General features: G+C 32.5%; 2 protein-coding genes across 3 annotated transcripts in view; one reads left to right on the top strand and one right to left on the bottom strand.

Annotated features, from left to right (window-relative positions):
- The first annotated feature begins 1,996 nt into the window (after positions 1 to 1,996).
- Positions 1,997 to 18,466, top strand: part of LOC123697222 (actin-histidine N-methyltransferase) — a 42,154-nt gene continuing 25,684 nt past the window's right edge. The window contains exons 1-4 of the mRNA XM_045643655.1: positions 1,997 to 2,422; positions 2,630 to 2,851; positions 7,404 to 7,492; positions 7,963 to 8,102. Of these exons, the coding sequence (XP_045499611.1) occupies positions 2,137 to 2,422; positions 2,630 to 2,851; positions 7,404 to 7,492; positions 7,963 to 8,102 (737 nt within the window). The 5' untranslated portion in view covers positions 1,997 to 2,136. The remainder of the gene's footprint in view (positions 2,423 to 2,629; positions 2,852 to 7,403; positions 7,493 to 7,962; positions 8,103 to 18,466) is intronic.
- On the bottom strand, positions 8,675 to 17,658 carry LOC123697220. Of its 2 annotated transcripts, XM_045643653.1 has the most exons (6): positions 17,213 to 17,658; positions 12,017 to 12,760; positions 11,784 to 11,912; positions 10,217 to 11,522; positions 9,557 to 10,123; positions 8,675 to 9,483 (listed from the first exon to the last, which is right to left on the bottom strand). In XM_045643653.1, the coding sequence occupies exons 1-6, from the start codon at positions 17,357 to 17,359 to the stop codon at positions 8,987 to 8,989; spliced, it is 3,390 nt and encodes a 1,129-aa protein (XP_045499609.1). In that variant the 5' UTR covers positions 17,360 to 17,658; the 3' UTR covers positions 8,675 to 8,986. The 2 variants fall into 2 exon arrangements, with proteins under 2 accessions (XP_045499609.1, XP_045499610.1); XM_045643654.1 differs by lacking the exon at positions 11,784 to 11,912.

Genomic DNA, 18,466 nt, shown 5'->3' with positions numbered 1-18,466 from the left:
AGTTCCACACCATCTGGGTCTCACACATGGTATTTAGATATTGAATAAATCTAGGTATAGGTAAATACCTACTTATGCTTATTTAAAAAATATTTTATATAAGCTGAAGAATGTCCAGTGGCGTAACTATACCATTTTGCCAGCCTTGCCACCCTATAGTTACGCCCCTGAGAATTGTCTTTTATTAAACGCGTTAATCTCATGAATGATGAATATCTGAGTTTGGGTTGAAAAATATTTTTAGTAGGTAGGTTTTGGGTAGTCCATTTAACGACGGAGACAAAAGACTATATATAATATCTCGTTGCAACGACAATAGGAAAGCTCGCAAGAAAGAAAGTACATAGTAGCAAAAATGGAAAACAATATGACAGCAGACGAAAGTGCGTGGGCAAGTAGTTCTCTAAGTAACGATAACACCCTATTCGATACAATAATAATTATGTTAGATAAGTGTTCAAGCAAAATATTATTTTATTTTTATATAAAAAAATTGTAATGTGAATAAATTTTGGTAGACGTATGAGTTCAATACGTACAAACAAACTTTGCATTAATTATTACTCATAAATGTTGTTTAATAATTGATGAACGTATGATTATTCCAAGAAGTATTAAATATTGATTATAACGCCTGATTACTGAGAAGGTCTTAAATTTTAAACGTGTACCTAGGTACTTTCAAACCATTTTACTCTTTTAATCTGATATTAGATAAAACTCTATAAAAGTGCTTGAGTAGTGTTCTAAGTTTTTCAGTTTCAAACTGAATCCATCATCTAAATTTTTATCTTAAAAAATGAAAACGTCTTAACGCCTGATTATTTAATTATAATCCGCCGTAAAGGTTCTAAATTCGTGGACATACATACGTATTAAAAATCCTATCAATGATTTAAATATTTATCTTTCGCTCAGCTCTAATGGAAATTCAAGTTAAGCAGTTCAATAGATAGGTCTTACAAGAAACAATATTATGTTATTAAGGATCAAGAACGCAAAGCGGTTGCTTTCAGAAAAGATAAAACACAAGTTTTATTTGAATATTGTTGTAGGTGCTATGAATTAAAATATTATATTAACAAGAGTACGAAACGAGTGCAATTATTTAATTGCAATTCTTTAGTTGACAAGTGGGGCGCTTTCAAATAACTTTTCTGAGAAGTTGGTAAGCGTTTGCCAAGTTTCAGAAGTACCATTGCCATTGCCAGATATTTCGATGTCAATGCTCAGTAAATAAAGTAATGTAATTTTAAAAGTCCACATAAAAAACCTTATCACTTTGAGTGGACCCAAAAAGGTTTTCAAGTTTTGATAACAATCCGAGTAGAAGTGATATCCCACATATAAAATATTTCATTTTACACCAATGGGTTTAGCTTTTAACGGCGATTATATCTAATAAATAAGTAGGTAATCATATATTATGTATTATGTACATTTTTCTACTGTGAATTTTATTGCAATTATGGCAAACGTTGTATTAATTATTACAGCTGATATTCTACATTCTATATCTATATATATATTACAATTATTATTTTTCATGTGATTGTGTTAGGATAGGACGTACTTAGACACTATCTTAGCCTTCTATTAATGTTATTGATTCTACCAAGACTCTACCCAATAATCATCATATTAATGAACTTAATGAATGAATTATTATAATATAATGAAATTTTTTGTCTTTGATAACTTGTTAACCATATCATTGTACCCGTATCTTGAATGGCTTAGAAAATATTTATAAGGGAAAATTGTGATTAAATAAATAATTGAAAAATAAAAGTGGAATCCTGAAATTGTTAATTTAAAACTCAATATAATAATAATGCAAATTACTTATTTAAAATAAAAAATAAAACAGTCACATAGCCTAGCATCTTATAAGTTGCTACAGAAAAAGTGGCTATGTCATGTAACATTTCACTGTTTACATGACATTTACATAGCTGTCAGTGTCAAAATTATTTTTGACACAAAATTTGGGTTCATATTTCATTGTTTTGTAGTCGCTCTCTATATTTAGATATCCATTTTCTCACGTTTTATAAATTATTTTACACATTTACAGATATTATTGTAGATAGTATAAATAACTCTTACACATCAATTTTATTTATATAAGTGAATATGGGGCGGAAACCACAGTCAAAGCCAAATGAAAAAGAAAACAAATTTAATCAGCTTAAACGAAAAGAACTTTCAAATATTGTGCAGAGGCTGTTAAATTTAACAACAGTATTTTATGGAACGGGTAATGCGACCAAAGTTTGGGATCATCACAAAGAAATTGATCCCCTTATCAAGGAAATTACTAATTTGGAAATTTCCCCAAAAAAGCCGCAAATAGTGTCACGACAAGCCAATATAGAAAAGTATGTCAATTGGTTAAAAGAGAATGGAGCAGAATTTGAAGGTATATTTTTCTATTTTAATATCTTGCCTTAGTTTTAAATAATTGGTACTTCTAACTTCGACATAATAGTGACATCACTTGAATTCTTATCACTTACAAAAGCATAAAATTCTTAATACAATCTGCTGCAATACATAAATCTGAGAGAACCTAATGTTTCTCGCACTAGTGAGCCATCTAATAATTTTATTACATTCATTTTTCCAGGTGTCGAAATAGCTGAATTTGCTGGCTATGATCTCGGCTTGAAAGCACTTAAAGAGTTTCAGGAAGATTCCCTAATCCTGACTATACCGCAAAAAGTTATGATGACTGAAAAGGATGCACATAAATCAGAGCTGTCGGAGTTCATAAAGCGAGATCCGTTGATGCAAAATATGCCCAATGTGACATTGGCACTCTTTCTGCTACTTGAGAAAAGTAAACCAGGTAAACTTATTGAAAATTATTATATCGATGACTTACAGCCAAAAAGGGATAAGCGCCATTTTTTGGAGAACGGACTTATATATACCGCTGAATTGCTCTTTTTTTTCTGCGTCGTTTGGTCTAGTTCACACATCTCTAGGTTAAAATTTAAGTCGGTTAGGCGGTAGTAAAATCAAAGACTAAGGCCAAATTTCTTCGTCTTAAACGACAGATTTTTTTGTGTGGAATGCATTTTGGTAGTTAATCAAAAATATTTCAATACAAACAACCTTTATACTTTTTGGGCTTCCTGTAAAATTTTACTATTTTAACGTTAAACCATTTTGCTTGAAGGCAAGTATAAAAAAATATGCGTTTAAGATAATTTGCTTCGCTGTAATTTTTTGTTAAATTTCATTTAGTACTTTACGCTCGTGCCTTCAAAAAACAAAATTGTCGTTTGATATAGAAAGGCAACATTTTTGAGACTTAATTTGGTGTTTAGCAGTTTTTTTCCGGTTAGTCTTTAAACACTTAAATGGCGGATACTACATTTGTCCCTATAAATATTTAATAATAGTTTGTCGCTTATACTTTTTTTCCCTCCCGAAACAGAAGAAATTATGACGCTTAGGATAAAATAGCAGAAATGAAAAATAAGTTTATGCTAATTTGTTTTCATCCTATTTGTCGTTTATCTGTCTAAAACAGTTTGGAATGGTGGTTATCGGTATCGTTTCCCCAAACCTGCGAGCCCAAGCGGCTTCGCGATGAGAAGACTGATTTCATTAATCTTAATTAATGTTAAGAAAACTTTGTTTGTTAAAGTTGCAGTTCTTTTTTTTAATTTTTGTAATGTTTTCTATGAGAAATACCTACACAGAACAAAATTTAATAAACATAAAAATTACAAAACGTTGAATTCTATTTAAAAAATCTAGTTATATTGGCGATAGACTAGCGCGACTTCCTTCGGGAACAAGGGCGTTTTGGTCCCTCGCCAAGGCCATCCAAGGTAACTTTTGTCGTTCATCCTTTCCACCTTTGCACAAGGACGAAGACTCTCTGGCCCATTCCGCTAAAGAGAAAGCCGAACTCTTGGGCGCTCTCTTTGCTAGGAACTCGACTCTTGATGACAGGGGAATGACACCGCCGACCATCCCGCGGTGCAACCATTCAATGGCGGATATACGCTTCACACAACGTGCCGTTCGAAACGCTCTCTTTTCCCTTGACATCCATAAGTCGACTGGGCCGGATGGAGATTGTGCTTAGGACATGTGCTCCTGAGTTGGCACCGGTTGTAACGCGTCTTTTTCGGCTCTCTTACGCCAAAGGCATTGTCCCGAATTCGTGGAAGACTGCTCTTGTCCACCCAATCCCTAAAAAAGGCGATCGCTCAAATCCGTCTACTCAAATCCGTAAACTACAGACCGATCGCCATCACTTCTTTACTCTCCAAAATAATGGAATCCATTATTAACTGCCAGCTCATGAGGTATCTGGAGGAGAACTAGTTGTTAAGCGACCGGCAATACGGTTTCCGTAGTGGTCGCTCGACTGGTGATCTTTTGGTGTACCTCACTCACAGATGGGCGGAGGCGGTTGAGAGTAAAGGGGAGGCATTGGCTGTAAGTTTGGATGTAGCGAAAGCCTTCGATCGGGTCTGGCACAAGGCACTTCTAGCGAAATTACCATCTTTCGGACTTCCTGCAAGGTTATGCGATTGGGTTGCCAGCTTCCTGGAAGAGAGGAGCATTAAGGTCGTTATCGACGGTTCTTGCTCTAAGCCTCTTCATGTGAACGCTGGTGTCCCACAAGGCTGCGTGCTATCTCCTACACTGTTCCTTCTGCATATCAATGATTTGTTACAAATCAGTAACATTCATTGCTATGCAGACGACAGTACGGGGGATGCTCTTTATCCCGGCCGTGCAAACACCTCAAAGGAAAGCGTCAATGAGAGTCGAAACAAACTTGTGTCTGAAGTCGAGTCTTCTCTCCAAGAAGTCTCGGAGTGGGGCGAACTTAATCTTGTCGAGTTCAATCCCCTAAAGACACAGGTTTGCGAGTTTACCGCTAAAAAGACCCCATTTGTCGTAGAACCTCGGTTTAAGAGTACTCCTCTTAGTATATCGCCGAAAATCGGAATCCTCGGAGTTGAAATCTCGAGTGACGTTCAATTCCGCAGTCATTTGGAAGCGAAAGCTAAATTAGCCTCGAAAAAACTTGGTGTGCTCAGTAGATCGAGACAGTACTTCAAGCCGGCCCACCGACTTCAGCTGTACAAGGCTCAGGTGCGACCGCATATGGAGTACTGTTCTCATCTCTGGGCCGGAGCCCCACAGTATCAACTCCTTCCACTTGACCGCATCCAACGTCGAGCAGCTCGAATTGTCGATGACCGTAGGCTTTCCGATAGGCTCGATCCACTGTCAGAGCGGAGAGACGTTGCGTCTCTCTGTATACTGTACAGAATCTACTACGGGGAGTGCTCTGAGGAATTGTTCCACCTTATACCAGCCGCACAGTTCCACCACCGGACCACACGCCGTAAAAACCAGTTCCATCTGCACCATCTGGATGGTTGGCGCTCCACCACTGTCCGCTTTACCCATAACTTCCTTCCGCGTACGGTGAAACTGTGGAACGATCTGCCACCTGCGGTGTTCCCGAACAACTACGACATTGAGGCCTTCAAGAAAAGAGCTTATTTGTACATTAAAGGCCGGCAAAGCACCTGTAACACTCCTTGTGTTACAAGTGTTTATGGGCGGTGGTGACCACTTAACATCAGGTGGCCCACCTGCTCCTTTGTTTGCTCTGACATAAAAAAAAAAATTACCTTTGTTATTTTTAAGTTAATTTGAGCTCGGCTATGTAAGAGCCATTCGTCGGAGATGCTTTTTATTTTGTTTTTGATTTTGTGATGCTTATGCTTATGTGCTATTAATACGTCCAATAAAGACTGATTTGATAAATATTGATGTCTTCTAATTATTTACATCCCTAAAGCAAAATTTGGGGCAAAGCAAGTTTCAGTATCTTATGCAAAATATTTCCGTTAAAAAATTTAACTTTATACAGTTTTGCATACTGTTAATTTTTATTCGGTAGCTCCTTACACAGTATTTACCTATATTTTTTCCCTAAAACTTTTGCTTGTGACATTTTTCTTCGATGTATATAACATTTAAATTAGAATTACGTCATTTATGCTCAAGCAAAAAATTCAAGTATTTACACTTATGCCATTTTTCCTGTTTACAAAATAAAAACCATTTGAGGATAAGCGACAGTAAATTGTATTTTGCGCTATATAATGGAAAAATAAAAACGTCTTTTAATAAGTACTAAATTCAATGCTATATTGTATACATCTCCAGCTTTTTGGGGTCTATACAATTTTTTTTATGAATTTTTTTTTTATATTTTTCACTTTAAACCACTCTCATGAACAATTTTATAGGTGGCGGTTATCCTTTATTGGCTGTAAAGCATCGATATGTAATTATAATTTATGCCATTGTATGTGTTCTTTTCTCTTATAATATCTTGATTTTCTCTTGCTTTGTTTCCTATTTTCTCTGTTGTTTTAATTAATGTCTTTGGTATTACAAATCCCATATCATGATAGTAATACAAAACATACTGCATGGATTTACTTCAAATTTGGTAAAGAGAATATTACAGCTTAGGACCTGTGGAAGGACATATCAGTAGTTTTATCCCAGAAATTCCACAGGAGAACAATGCAATGTTTTTCATTGACTAAGCGGGTGAAACAACTGGTGGAACTAAAACACTAGCTAGTGTTTTAGTCTTTGGAATTAAAAAATCCAATATACTAATATTGATTTCAACTGTCTTTTAGTTCTAAACACTTTAATTAACCCAACTTGCATAATATGATCTCTTATTTTATCTCATGAACATGAAGTTTGCTAAGTATTTATTTAATATGTACCTATGTTATTTACAAAACAAGGTCATAAGAAATAACAATTATATGCATTTACCTACCATGAATGATTCTGAACACAATTTGAATTGTAAACTAGTAACAGCGGTAATTTCTATGACCTTATTCTTAATAAGTTCTAATTTATTTTAATTAAATGCAATATACATTCTATGATTTACAGTTATTAGAAATTTCAAAAGCTACGAAGTATAGTTTATTCGATTATATTTTAAAACTAGCTGTGCCCCGCGGTTTCACCTGCATTGCTCCGCTCCTGTTGATCTTAGTGTGATGATATATTATCCTATTTATAGCCTTCCTTGTTAAATCGGCTATCTAACACCGAAATAATTTTTCAGATCGGATCAGTAATTTCTGAGATTAGCGCATTCAAACAAACTCTTCAGCTTTATAATATTAGTATAGATTATTACAACCTATAATAAATAACTTACGAATTAATGAAAAAATTGCTTAGTTGGAATTAGCGGAATTTTAGAATTAATTATATTCATTTTATAATTGTTACTTATTGTAATTTAAATCAATATTGAAATTATGCAATTTGTAACACCTTCAGCTAACTACTTGTAAATAATATTATTTCAGATTCATTTTGGAAACCATACATTGATACTCTGCCGGAGAAATATTCAACTGTTCTGTATTATGATTTGGAAGAATTTGCTGAACTGAAGGTACTATACTGTCTAATATTTTCGGCCCACTGAAGTTAGGTACAAGTCAATTTATAGAATGAAAAATATCCAATATATTATAGTAATAAGAACTACTTACTTGAATAAGATGCATACATTGCAAACTTCAGTCCGGTCATTAAGAAAAACGGGGCTATTGTGAACAAAGCTAGGCTAGATTAATTATTGTAATTACGTAATAGAAATGGTTGACTTTAGTCTCTTTATAGACTCTGAATTTCATAAATTTGTCTAAGGCACAGGCAGGTTGCATGCTAACACTAAATAAAGAATTTGGTGTTGAGATATGAACAATTCTACAATAAGTGATCTATTTATTTTATTACAATTATTATACTGTACTTACCTAAACTTGCATTATTTTGAATTAATTATAATAACATAAAATACACATAAAAATTCAATAAAAAATTAAGACATTCTAAATACAATTTTATTTGTCTTTGCAGCCATCACCAACATTTGAGTCATCACTGAAACTGTTCACAAATATAGCGAGACAATATGCATACTTTTGGCACAAAATCAACAAACCAGATGTACCTGTTTTGAAAAGTTTGCAGGATATATTTACTTTTGAGAATTACAGGTCAGTGAATACTTTTATAATACTTATGTATAATTAATTAATATACTGTATTTATTATCTAATTTACTTTAGATCTAGTTGTGGCCAGCATTATGTGATGAGAAATTTTTATTTTTGCTTGTGGTTTTTAAATCTTTGCTAAATAAGGTAGAGTTTCATAGTACATAATACATATTAATAGATTTTACTGGCGTTCGCAACGTAAACATTCGAAAAAAATTGCTGCTTTATGACAAAACATTAATAAAAACAATAAAGTATGTTTTAATTCAAAAGCAAAGGAAATATAAAACGAACTGCTGTAAAATATTGGTATTATTATAAGTATGGTATAAAACAATTGATTACATTCTTCTTTCTTTCATAAAAATTGATTAATTACAATAACTTTCTAACATAAAAATTGAAAATTTAAGTATAATTTCAATTTTGCAATATGTACATGATAGGACTGCTCTCTTTTATGAATACATTAGACGTGTGAAATAGCTATGTATTTTAACCTCGTCTTTTTCTAAAAGACCTCTGTACACTAATGGAGGCGTTGAAGGTTTAAAATGAAATTAAATAAAAAGTGAATATCACTAATAGATTTATTCAATCCTTGAAACACACTAAACACAAACATAAATAGTCTTGTCTTTAATTATTGCACTTGCCACGTAATACTGAGCACCAATATTTCAAATCAATCACAAAACATTCTTAGCTCTGCTAAGCGTAATGTATTGGTCATTGCGGCTTATTTCAATTAAATCTTAAATTAACTCAGCTTTAAAAGCTGTTCGTATATGTTTCCTAATTCATAATCTTAATCCAATCAAACGTATTTAAAATAAATTATGCTTAATTTCAGTCTAATCTCACGACAAATGCAACAATAATTACTGGAATGGTTTTCTTAATGAGTCCCACATGTATTCAGGCGAATCGGCATCAGCGTGTGTGTCTAACGTATTAATTGAATAAATATTTGAAGTAAGCATAGGACTTTTACTTCGTGTGCTGCTGTTATTTTTTGTTGAACGATTTTCAAACACTGGCGAAGGTATTCTTTCTTCATTGGCGCACTGTTTGCTTTCGATCATTTTACTTTGTTGTCTCCATTTAAATGCTGCATATGTCAGTAAAAAGAGTACAAGAGCCAATCCTATGATACTTGCTGTTACCACAGTAACTGATCGTGCATTACTAGATGTGTTAAATGCAGGTTTCGACGGCCTGTCTTCTATTTTTTCTAACAATTTTACTTCAATATCTTCCTCGTTTGATGCCACATTGTTGTTTTTCAAATGTTGTAAGTCTTCAAATATAATAACGCTGTCACCATCGTCATCCTCCTCCAATAAAATTTTCTTAATCGTATCTGGTTTCGAAGATACTGAAATTAATATAAATTCAATTATTAAAATAATTCATAACCTAAACACATTACATTCTAAAATTATATTTACCTCTGGCCTGAACCAGTTCGTCCGAATCTGTTTGGTTATTGTTATCATGAAGAAGTTTAAATATATCATTCCAATTGATTAATCCTTTGTCTGTATTAAATACACGACCTTCTCGACCAGATTTTTGTTCGTTTATAGTTTCGCTGTTCGATGGAGCTTTATAATCTGTTGCATTCATATGTTTTCGATTTTCTTTATTTTCACTGTGTCTACTTGTATTACTGAATAAAGACATAATTCCCATATTTTCACCATTTTCATTTACATTATTTCCAAAATCCATAACAACAGGAATGTTCAAATAGTTTGAATTAAGTGCATTTAAATCTAAATTAGACTTAGGGTCGTGAAGATTTGCCTCTAAGAGAGCTCTTAAAGGATATGTTTCTTTGGATATGGGTTCAATCAAAGACTTTGACAAAAATGGCTCTGGGGGATTTGGCTCTTTCGATGCATTGTGAAATATATCCGCTAAATGCACATGACTTGAACCACGCTCTCTATGTTCTACCAATTCGTTAAGTGTCATGTTTCTTTCCTTCAGTATTCTCGAAAGCCTCGCCCGTGCTGAAAATAACAATATTAATAATAAATTATAATTTTGTTAACTTAACGTGAAAGTAAACATGAGGTAAAAATATATTGTACATGTATATTTACTTATAGAGTCGTTAAGAATTTCTTCTATTTCAAATTTCGCCGTATCTTCTGTGTCAGACATATAGGGCTGAATTTTAGGTAATATAGAAGATTTTTTCACATTAGGTGGTTTGGTTGATCTAAATCGATTTTGCGATCTTGTAGTCGATTCTGTAACGGTTACATCTTCTAAGGTAGTCAAATTATTCCGATCGTAAGCACTTGTTGTTCCTTGCGTTTTAGCAATAAATTCTGATGCTGGTACCAAGTTACCCATTGAGAAGACATCGTTTCTGGCCCCATCGTGAGATTCTTCCTCTGATTGCTTCTTTTGTTTCATACGTTTCTTGTTTAGCCTGTTGTTAAAAGCTTGCCTTCTTAATTCAGATGCGTTTAAAGTTGGTCTTATGGGAGAATGTATCCTTGGCTTTTGCGTTATTGTTACAATTTTTTCTGTAGTTGTTATGGCAATCGTAGTAGGTATTGTTTCATCAGTATCAGTAGTTAATAATTCATCATTTTGCTGCGTATTTCTGTCATTGAATTCCGTGTCAATAGTAGTCTTGAAAGAATTCATGTCCACATAGCTTGACTGCGTCGTTGGGATCTCAGTATTATCAGTTTCTTGGAACTGTTCCGTTGACTCCTCGACCATTACTGTTGTTGATATGAAACTGTTTTCACGTACCATAGGATCTTTTGTTTCTGTGTTTATTGGAACATTGGAATCTTGCTTAATTTTTTTATTTTTTGTAGGAGTTGGCATAAATTCAATCCAATCTTTATTTCTATTGTTTTGATACTTTCTAGATGTTAGAGATATTAAATCCCTACTTAATTGAACTTTACGCGTATTGTTATATGGTCTTGTACGTAATCTCCTACGTACATGGAATGGAAATCGACGTCTTGTATGAGTCTCAGTAGTATTTTCGATATGATCATTCGAATTAATCTCTACAATTCTTTGAGTGGTACTCGTTTCGTCCGGAGTATATGCGGTTGTTAATATTTGTTCGGTAATGGGCTGCTCTTCGATTATTTCTTGAAGATTTTTTTGCTCTTGACTTCCGGATTGGATAAAAGTTAGATGATTTTGACCCTCATTGTGGTTCGAACTTGTATTGTTCGCTTCGATGTTATTTTCATCTCTTAATTTTTCGTTCTCGGATAAATCGCCAGCCTGAAGTAAAGACAATGCTTTTTCTCTACCTTGCAGTAAGTCACTTAAAGATAGATTATTTTGTTGCAAAATTTCACTCAAACTTCGACCGTTTGATCTTTTCAATATAGCCTTTAGTGCCTGAGGTTCAAGGGGTTCATTATCCTGAAAACAAATATAAAATTATTCATATATAACATTGTGTAAAATTATACACATTTTTATGTAGATTTAAATATTTTGAAAGTAAATTTTAGTACAATACTTTTAATATTTATTAACGGTTGTGCAACATACAGATGAGAAACGATGTGATTAATATCTATGATTATTCAACATTATATTAGAACTTTTATCGAGATGATTATCGACGACTATTATCTACTTTTTGTTATTCATATTTTCTACTTAATTACTGCGGTATACCATTTGGATTTTGTCTTCAATATTTTTATATTCTTCTAAAGTCATTTTCTTGCAAAGTGGTATTATTTTGTTCATGCTCTTCGCTAGTCTCTGCGCTTCTCCACGTGTACTATGATTTATACCCTTTAACTTAAAGTTATTTTGAAGCAAACTTAATCAATAACTAGGATATTAAATTTCTTATTAATAATGTAGGTTCTATCTAGTGCTTAAAATAAAAAGTTTCCTATTACCTTTAATAATGCTTTCTCTTTTTGGCTTATAGTATTTTTGGTTTTTTCTTTTATCTTATCTTTCTTTATTTTTATATTGTCTTCTGGAATTGGCTTAATAAGAGACTCCAATGAGAATTCTGACAAAGATCGATCGTTGTATGCTGGAAGAGGTTCCGAAACAATAATTTTGTGATCATTTTGGAGTTCATCATCGTCCCCATTGTCTATTTCTGTGTTGAGTGAATAAGGTAGTCTACCATCTTCTTCGTTCTGTTCCATATTATCTTGTTCATTCGTAGCATTTAAGGTTCCATCATTAAACTGCTCGTTTCTTATATTATTCCATGGGTTTTCATCAGGTATTGTTTCGTGAAATCTAAAACCATCAAATTCACTCAATCTAGGCTGTTGCTCGGTATCGATGGGACGTTTTCGCCTATGACCCCGCCTTCTGACTGGGCGGTCAATGCCTATTTGGTCTCCCCATCGATCTGTTTCATCTTTTTCTTTGTCGTGACGATTGACTTTCTTCCTTCGCCTGACCGTTTCTGGAGGTGTGACGAAATATTCTTGATTACGGGGTAATACATCGCTGTGGAATACATGTCTTTCCTGCGGTTCAAGGTCATCTGCTGATATTTGTGGCCGACGTTTTCTTTTACGCGTTCTTCTTCGTTTGGGAACTTCATCTGGAGTGTCATTTTTCCAAGCGTCACTTTGCGGAGTTTCTGGTAGTTTTGGATCTTCTAATGCTCTCCATGCCTGAAAAGTAACAGAATATTCGTTGATTTTAATATGTCATGACGTATGCGCTATAAATAATAAATATTTGCATAAAATACACGGTATATTTTTAGTACAGTTATGTAATGATTGTTATTTTTTGGTCCACCTTATTGTTGTTATTATTTTTTAAGCGGACAAATCAAACACTTTTATTTACAAATAAAAAATATATATATAGCCTAATTGGTCGAAAAGTTGATACGTATAATAAAGTACGTACGTTTTAATCTCATAATATTCTGTGGAAATTTCAACCTTACCAACGATTATACTAATAACAACTATGTGAAAATTTACTCGCGGAATAAAAATAATTACATACATCATAACGGCATAATTTATTTAAGCGTTTATTTGTTTATCGCTCTATCATCTTAAACATGATAAATCCAACACATTACATTTAAATTGAAATAATAATCATTCATCGAGGTCCAATCGAAATTACCTTAAGATTAGAAGTCAAAGTTCAAATATCAAAAGTGTATTTATTACATCTTTCGGTTATCTCATCGATAATCGAAGAAAGCCGTTACAAAATATAGTATGGCATAATGCTAAGAAAGTTGAAAGTGGTTGGACCGGTTTGGCTAACCTGCGGTTTATTAACTCATGTTCGCTAATGGATACGTCACACCTGATAACCAATAACTTGTAAGTTATGTGCGATATGGTATTAAATGCATTAGTTCTAATTAACACCTGAATTGTATGTAACCTAAATACAAATATAGGCTAAAATAAGAGTATAAATGTTAATTTTTCTGTCATTGCTGAAGAAGCTTTTAATACTTTTTTAAAGATCATAACAGAAGCGCATATCTTTCCGTAGTCCAAGATCCCAGAGCGATAAGACATAACTTATTTTCTAAAAGATGAAACTTTAAGTTCTCAGTAGTGTCTCATGTACTTTGTATACCTGCGTGTTTGTGAAGTTTGCCCAGTGACACCTGGGAAGGTACCAGGTGAGAAAGGTGACTAAAAATAAGAGTTACTTTACTTAAATTTAGATGGCTGATTTTTAGATATATTTTATAGAATATCATTCTCAAATGGTATCGCAAGTATCAGACACTTTTCATGGACCAAAACTTTTGTCAGACGCTTTAAAGCTCCACCAAAAATAAATAAACTTTACTTATTTTTTAATGTCTGATTTTTTAATATGTTATCAACATAACTATTACAAAATTATATTTAATCAGTCAGACAAATTGGAATGACCAAAAATCCACTAAACACAAAAAATATTCAGCCGTGAGTACGAACGCGAGAGCACTATATGATCATGCGTGTCAGAGGGAAGAATGTAAATATTCCAAAAAGTACTTACTGCTTTCGATAAAATATTTCTGCATCTCTTTTCAAATAAAATAAATTTCAACATTAAGGTAATAATTAATAATTATTAAAATTAAAATAATTTATTGCATATATTCGGTAAATTATTTTTTAGCATAGAACCTCCACCTTTTTGTTTTAGGATGAAAAAGAAAATAGTGTGACAGGCTTAGTGCTTGACAAAGTGGTAAAGTCACGTATCGATAAAAATACAATAATTATAATATCTATCTTTTTCTTCCCTAATATTTACGCAATTATGCACATAAATTTAAACAATATTTTTTAAGGTTAATAATAATTCTATCTTGGATGACAGATGACAATTGACATAGCATAAATAACAGTACCTATCAGTAGCAAAATTCCATTTTACATTTAATGATAAATCTCCAAGAAAATAACTTTTCCTTTACCATTTTTTTTTTACTTTTAGTAAAATGGTAAAGGAAAAAAAATTTTTTATAAAAATGTCCATCAAAGCCCATCTGAAATTTTTCATGTCTGAAATTACACTATTTCTTAAAACAGTTCCTAATTAATATTTTGTCATATTTTGAACATTAAAATATGTAAACAGGACTCTCTCTCTCTTTAAATGTTTAGGTACCTCTCTTGGATCAACGATGTTTATTTTATAATGATTATATAAATTTCAAGAAATTTTCGTTAATTTCTTAAAATAAATATTACATAATTAATATTGTATAGACTTAAGCATACATAAAAACTGTTAAGTATACATTTTTATGGCTGTCCTCATCCATAAAAATATAAACGAGTTTTTAAATTAAGTCAATTAAACTTTCATATTATAAAAAAATATGCTTGCATTCGTTTGCAATACTATACTTTCTCAATCAATATATTTGCATCTCTTAACATAATTATGATCATATTGATGATCTATTGTCTATCGAGAAGATTCTATTACCATTCGTTCAACATGCGTTTTCTTTTATTACAAATCAATTTTAATGAAAAGTAATTTATTTATTATACATTTTAATTATATCGTGTTTGATTGTAATACAAAATATCCATAAATGATGATTATAACCCTAATTTGGTCTGCTTGTCAACAACTAATCGAAGAATTGTATTAGTATTTGGATGCAAAGTAGAAATCGATCAAAATATATTAAATACAATTATCGAAGATTAATGCAAACCTAGGTAGGAGAGCATTCTTCATTTCATTCTCATCAATTCTAATATGACCTAATACAATTATGATTTAACCGAATACAATTATATTATCTCATAGACTCTATCGGTGGCAATACAATAATAACACGAGTTTTAACGTTTTTTTTATAAATTACTTATTAGATGCAATGATATAATATAATCTATACATAACTATAATAAATCTGTAGAAGGGTCAATTCTGTACTTGAAACTTGGTATAATTATACCTTATTATCATGAGCATAAAATAGGATACTTTTTATCCCGGAAAAATACGTAGAAAAAAATTAATCTTAATTTTTCTTAATTTTTCCGCACGGGCGGAGTAGCGGGCGTAAGCTAGTCTAACTAATATTATAAAGCTGAAGAGTTTGTTTGTTTGTTTGAACTCGCTAATCTCAGGAACTACTGATCCAATTTGAAAAATTATTTCGATGTTAGAAAGCCCATTTATCGAGGAGCCATTAGCCGTTACCATTTAACCAACAGGAGCAGAGTACTGCGGGTAAAACCGCAGGGCACAGCTAGTAAGATATAAAACCAACGAGCTACTTCCAAGCTATCAATGTCTATAACAAGTCCTTTTAAAGGAGTGGGAAATAGAAAACTTGTCTCTACCATTTCCCCGTAACTGATAGACCATTTTATCTTTCTAACAAGTTTTCTAAACGTAATGTATTGAATAAATTCTTATCATTCATCAGTATCAAGTTGATGCAGTTTTATTTAAAGGGCAATGACCGAATGAGGAATTAAACTAATATGTAGTTGAGTATAAGAAAATATCAGAATCGAATATCTCTAGAATATTGAAGATCTGTTTTTATGTGTGCATCTTTTCCTCATTACAAAATATACGCATTTTTGCATTTATATTATCTAATATCTATTGTATATTTCATCAAAATTTTTAAGTTTTTATAATGCTCATGGGAGTGTGTGAACAGTTTTCCATTCGTGTGTCTGTTTGTTCTGGCTAATCTTCGAAACCGCTGGCCCATGTTTCACGAGACTTTCACCTCCAGATATCTATCTCCTGTTATACATTATAAATTGCTTCTTTTATTTTCTTTAAAAGCATTGTTCTTGACATATAAACGCCTACCGATTTCGTTAACAAGACGGTACTTAAAGCTATTTAACACAGACGATGCCGCGAGCGTCAACCGGTTAGTACAGATTTAGAATAGAGCATTTGCAATTTCCATAAATGCTTATACATATTTATTGTTATGTAAGAAATAAATTATACTAATAATATTATGCAGACAAATATATTTTATATTTATATAAGTATGTTAAACTTAGAAATTTTGTATAGCTAGTTACATAACTGTAATGCGATGTTTTAGAAAACTTCACGGCGAGATTTGTATTTGACGCCGTTCAAAGTAATTTTTTCATGGTATAACAAGCGTTTGAAAAGAAAACTACAGTTATTTAATTAATATTGAGTTTCAAGTGTCTTTCCGCATTTTTTAATTAGCGTTGAGGTATGAAATATATTTTATATGTCATCATATCATATAATATGACATTTTAGAAAGATATATTTGACTTGTTTATGATTTAAACGTTGAATGTTCCGTTGCGTGACTAGGTATATGATTACAATGAGCGTTTTTTTGTTAATACGGAATTATGTGTTTTTTCAGATTATCGTAATATGCCGACTTTTTATTAATGAAATTACTATTTTTTGAAGGTCAATACACCCTATTACGTTCCTTATTAATATCTATATTAATATAAGTTATTATGCTCTATTTTTTATGGCTATTAAGGACCTACCTAATGGTAGTAGTAAATTTATTTTAACCACTTCACAATTAATAACTAAATAAGCTTACGATGATTAAAGTTAATTATATAATATATAACTCAAGTATTAGTTACCTGTTCATAGCTAGGTACTTCGACATCTAAAGACCGGGCGCGCATCCCCCTCTGGGCCCTCTCGTATTCCTCCTCAGCAGTATGCACAATGATAACCAACGCAGCCAACGTACTGAGCAGTGTCATGGCGATTCCTGCTTTACCCATATTACAACAAAATACACAAAACCCTAAGGCACTTCACACACACACAGTCCACTTTAGTTCAGACGTGAAGCCCGATAGAAGGAGGCTAAGAGAATGAAGGGTTAAGAAAGAAAATACAATTGTATCAATCCACGCATGCACCGGATCAATTGTGTACCCTTATCGACGGTATATTTGTAAACAGTCCGTTATCGAGTGTCGTTTTGTCGGCGGCAATTAACTAACTGCTTGATTAGTGGGGAAAAATGTAAGATTTCTCGCGCGAGTTTCCCTCCGTTTTTATTTTATTCGAACGTGAAAGTGACTCGGTATACGTTTGCGCGCTGCGGTACGACGTCTCTGAGTGGCGTTTTGCTTTGGACTTGATGAACTTTGAAGCTTGATATTTTTATTTAATTTAAATTAATATCCCGGACGTACAATTTCTTCCGTTCGTGACGTCATTTAATCTTAAACTTATTCTATACTCATACATTTATGTATTAAGTATATTGTGTATTGTTTGTTTTAAATATGTAAATAGGGTATAACATGTAATACCTAATAATGAAAAAATAGAAATTCTCATTTATAATGCGAATATAGAAAGTGCGCACAGCCAATCAGTCAGTGAATTATATCGGTGTAAAAGATACAATCTGATGTTTGTAGCAAAATATAATATTTAAAAATAATTTTACAAAACGTAACAATTCTGAAAATTTATTTTACTTTTATTTATATAATTACTATTTTATGAGCAACTGAACATCACATTTTCCATATACCTGCATTTAAATTTCCTAATAGCTACATAGAACTTGACGAAAATATTCGACGGGCACTCCATCCAGCTGCCATAAAATGCGAAGAATCGTCTAGAAAAGCAATAACTGGAAATTCGCAGTGACTTAATAAGATGTCTATTAAAAGAATTAAAACGATCTCCATAACGTAAGAGGAATCTACCATGCTGATCACTGATCTTAGTATTATGTGAAACGGAATTTATGTGACGCGTCGCCTGCCATGAGGAATGCACGTTGGTTATTCAAAAATCAATATACCATATAATCGGATGTGTGATTTAATGTATGGAAATATTTATTTGCATGTATAATTTGGAGA

This window comes from Colias croceus, chromosome 14 (genome assembly GCF_905220415.1).
Source record: "Colias croceus chromosome 14, ilColCroc2.1".
NCBI classification, from domain to species: domain Eukaryota; kingdom Metazoa; phylum Arthropoda; class Insecta; order Lepidoptera; family Pieridae; genus Colias; species Colias croceus.
This window is presented reverse-complemented; position numbering and strand designations above follow the sequence as displayed.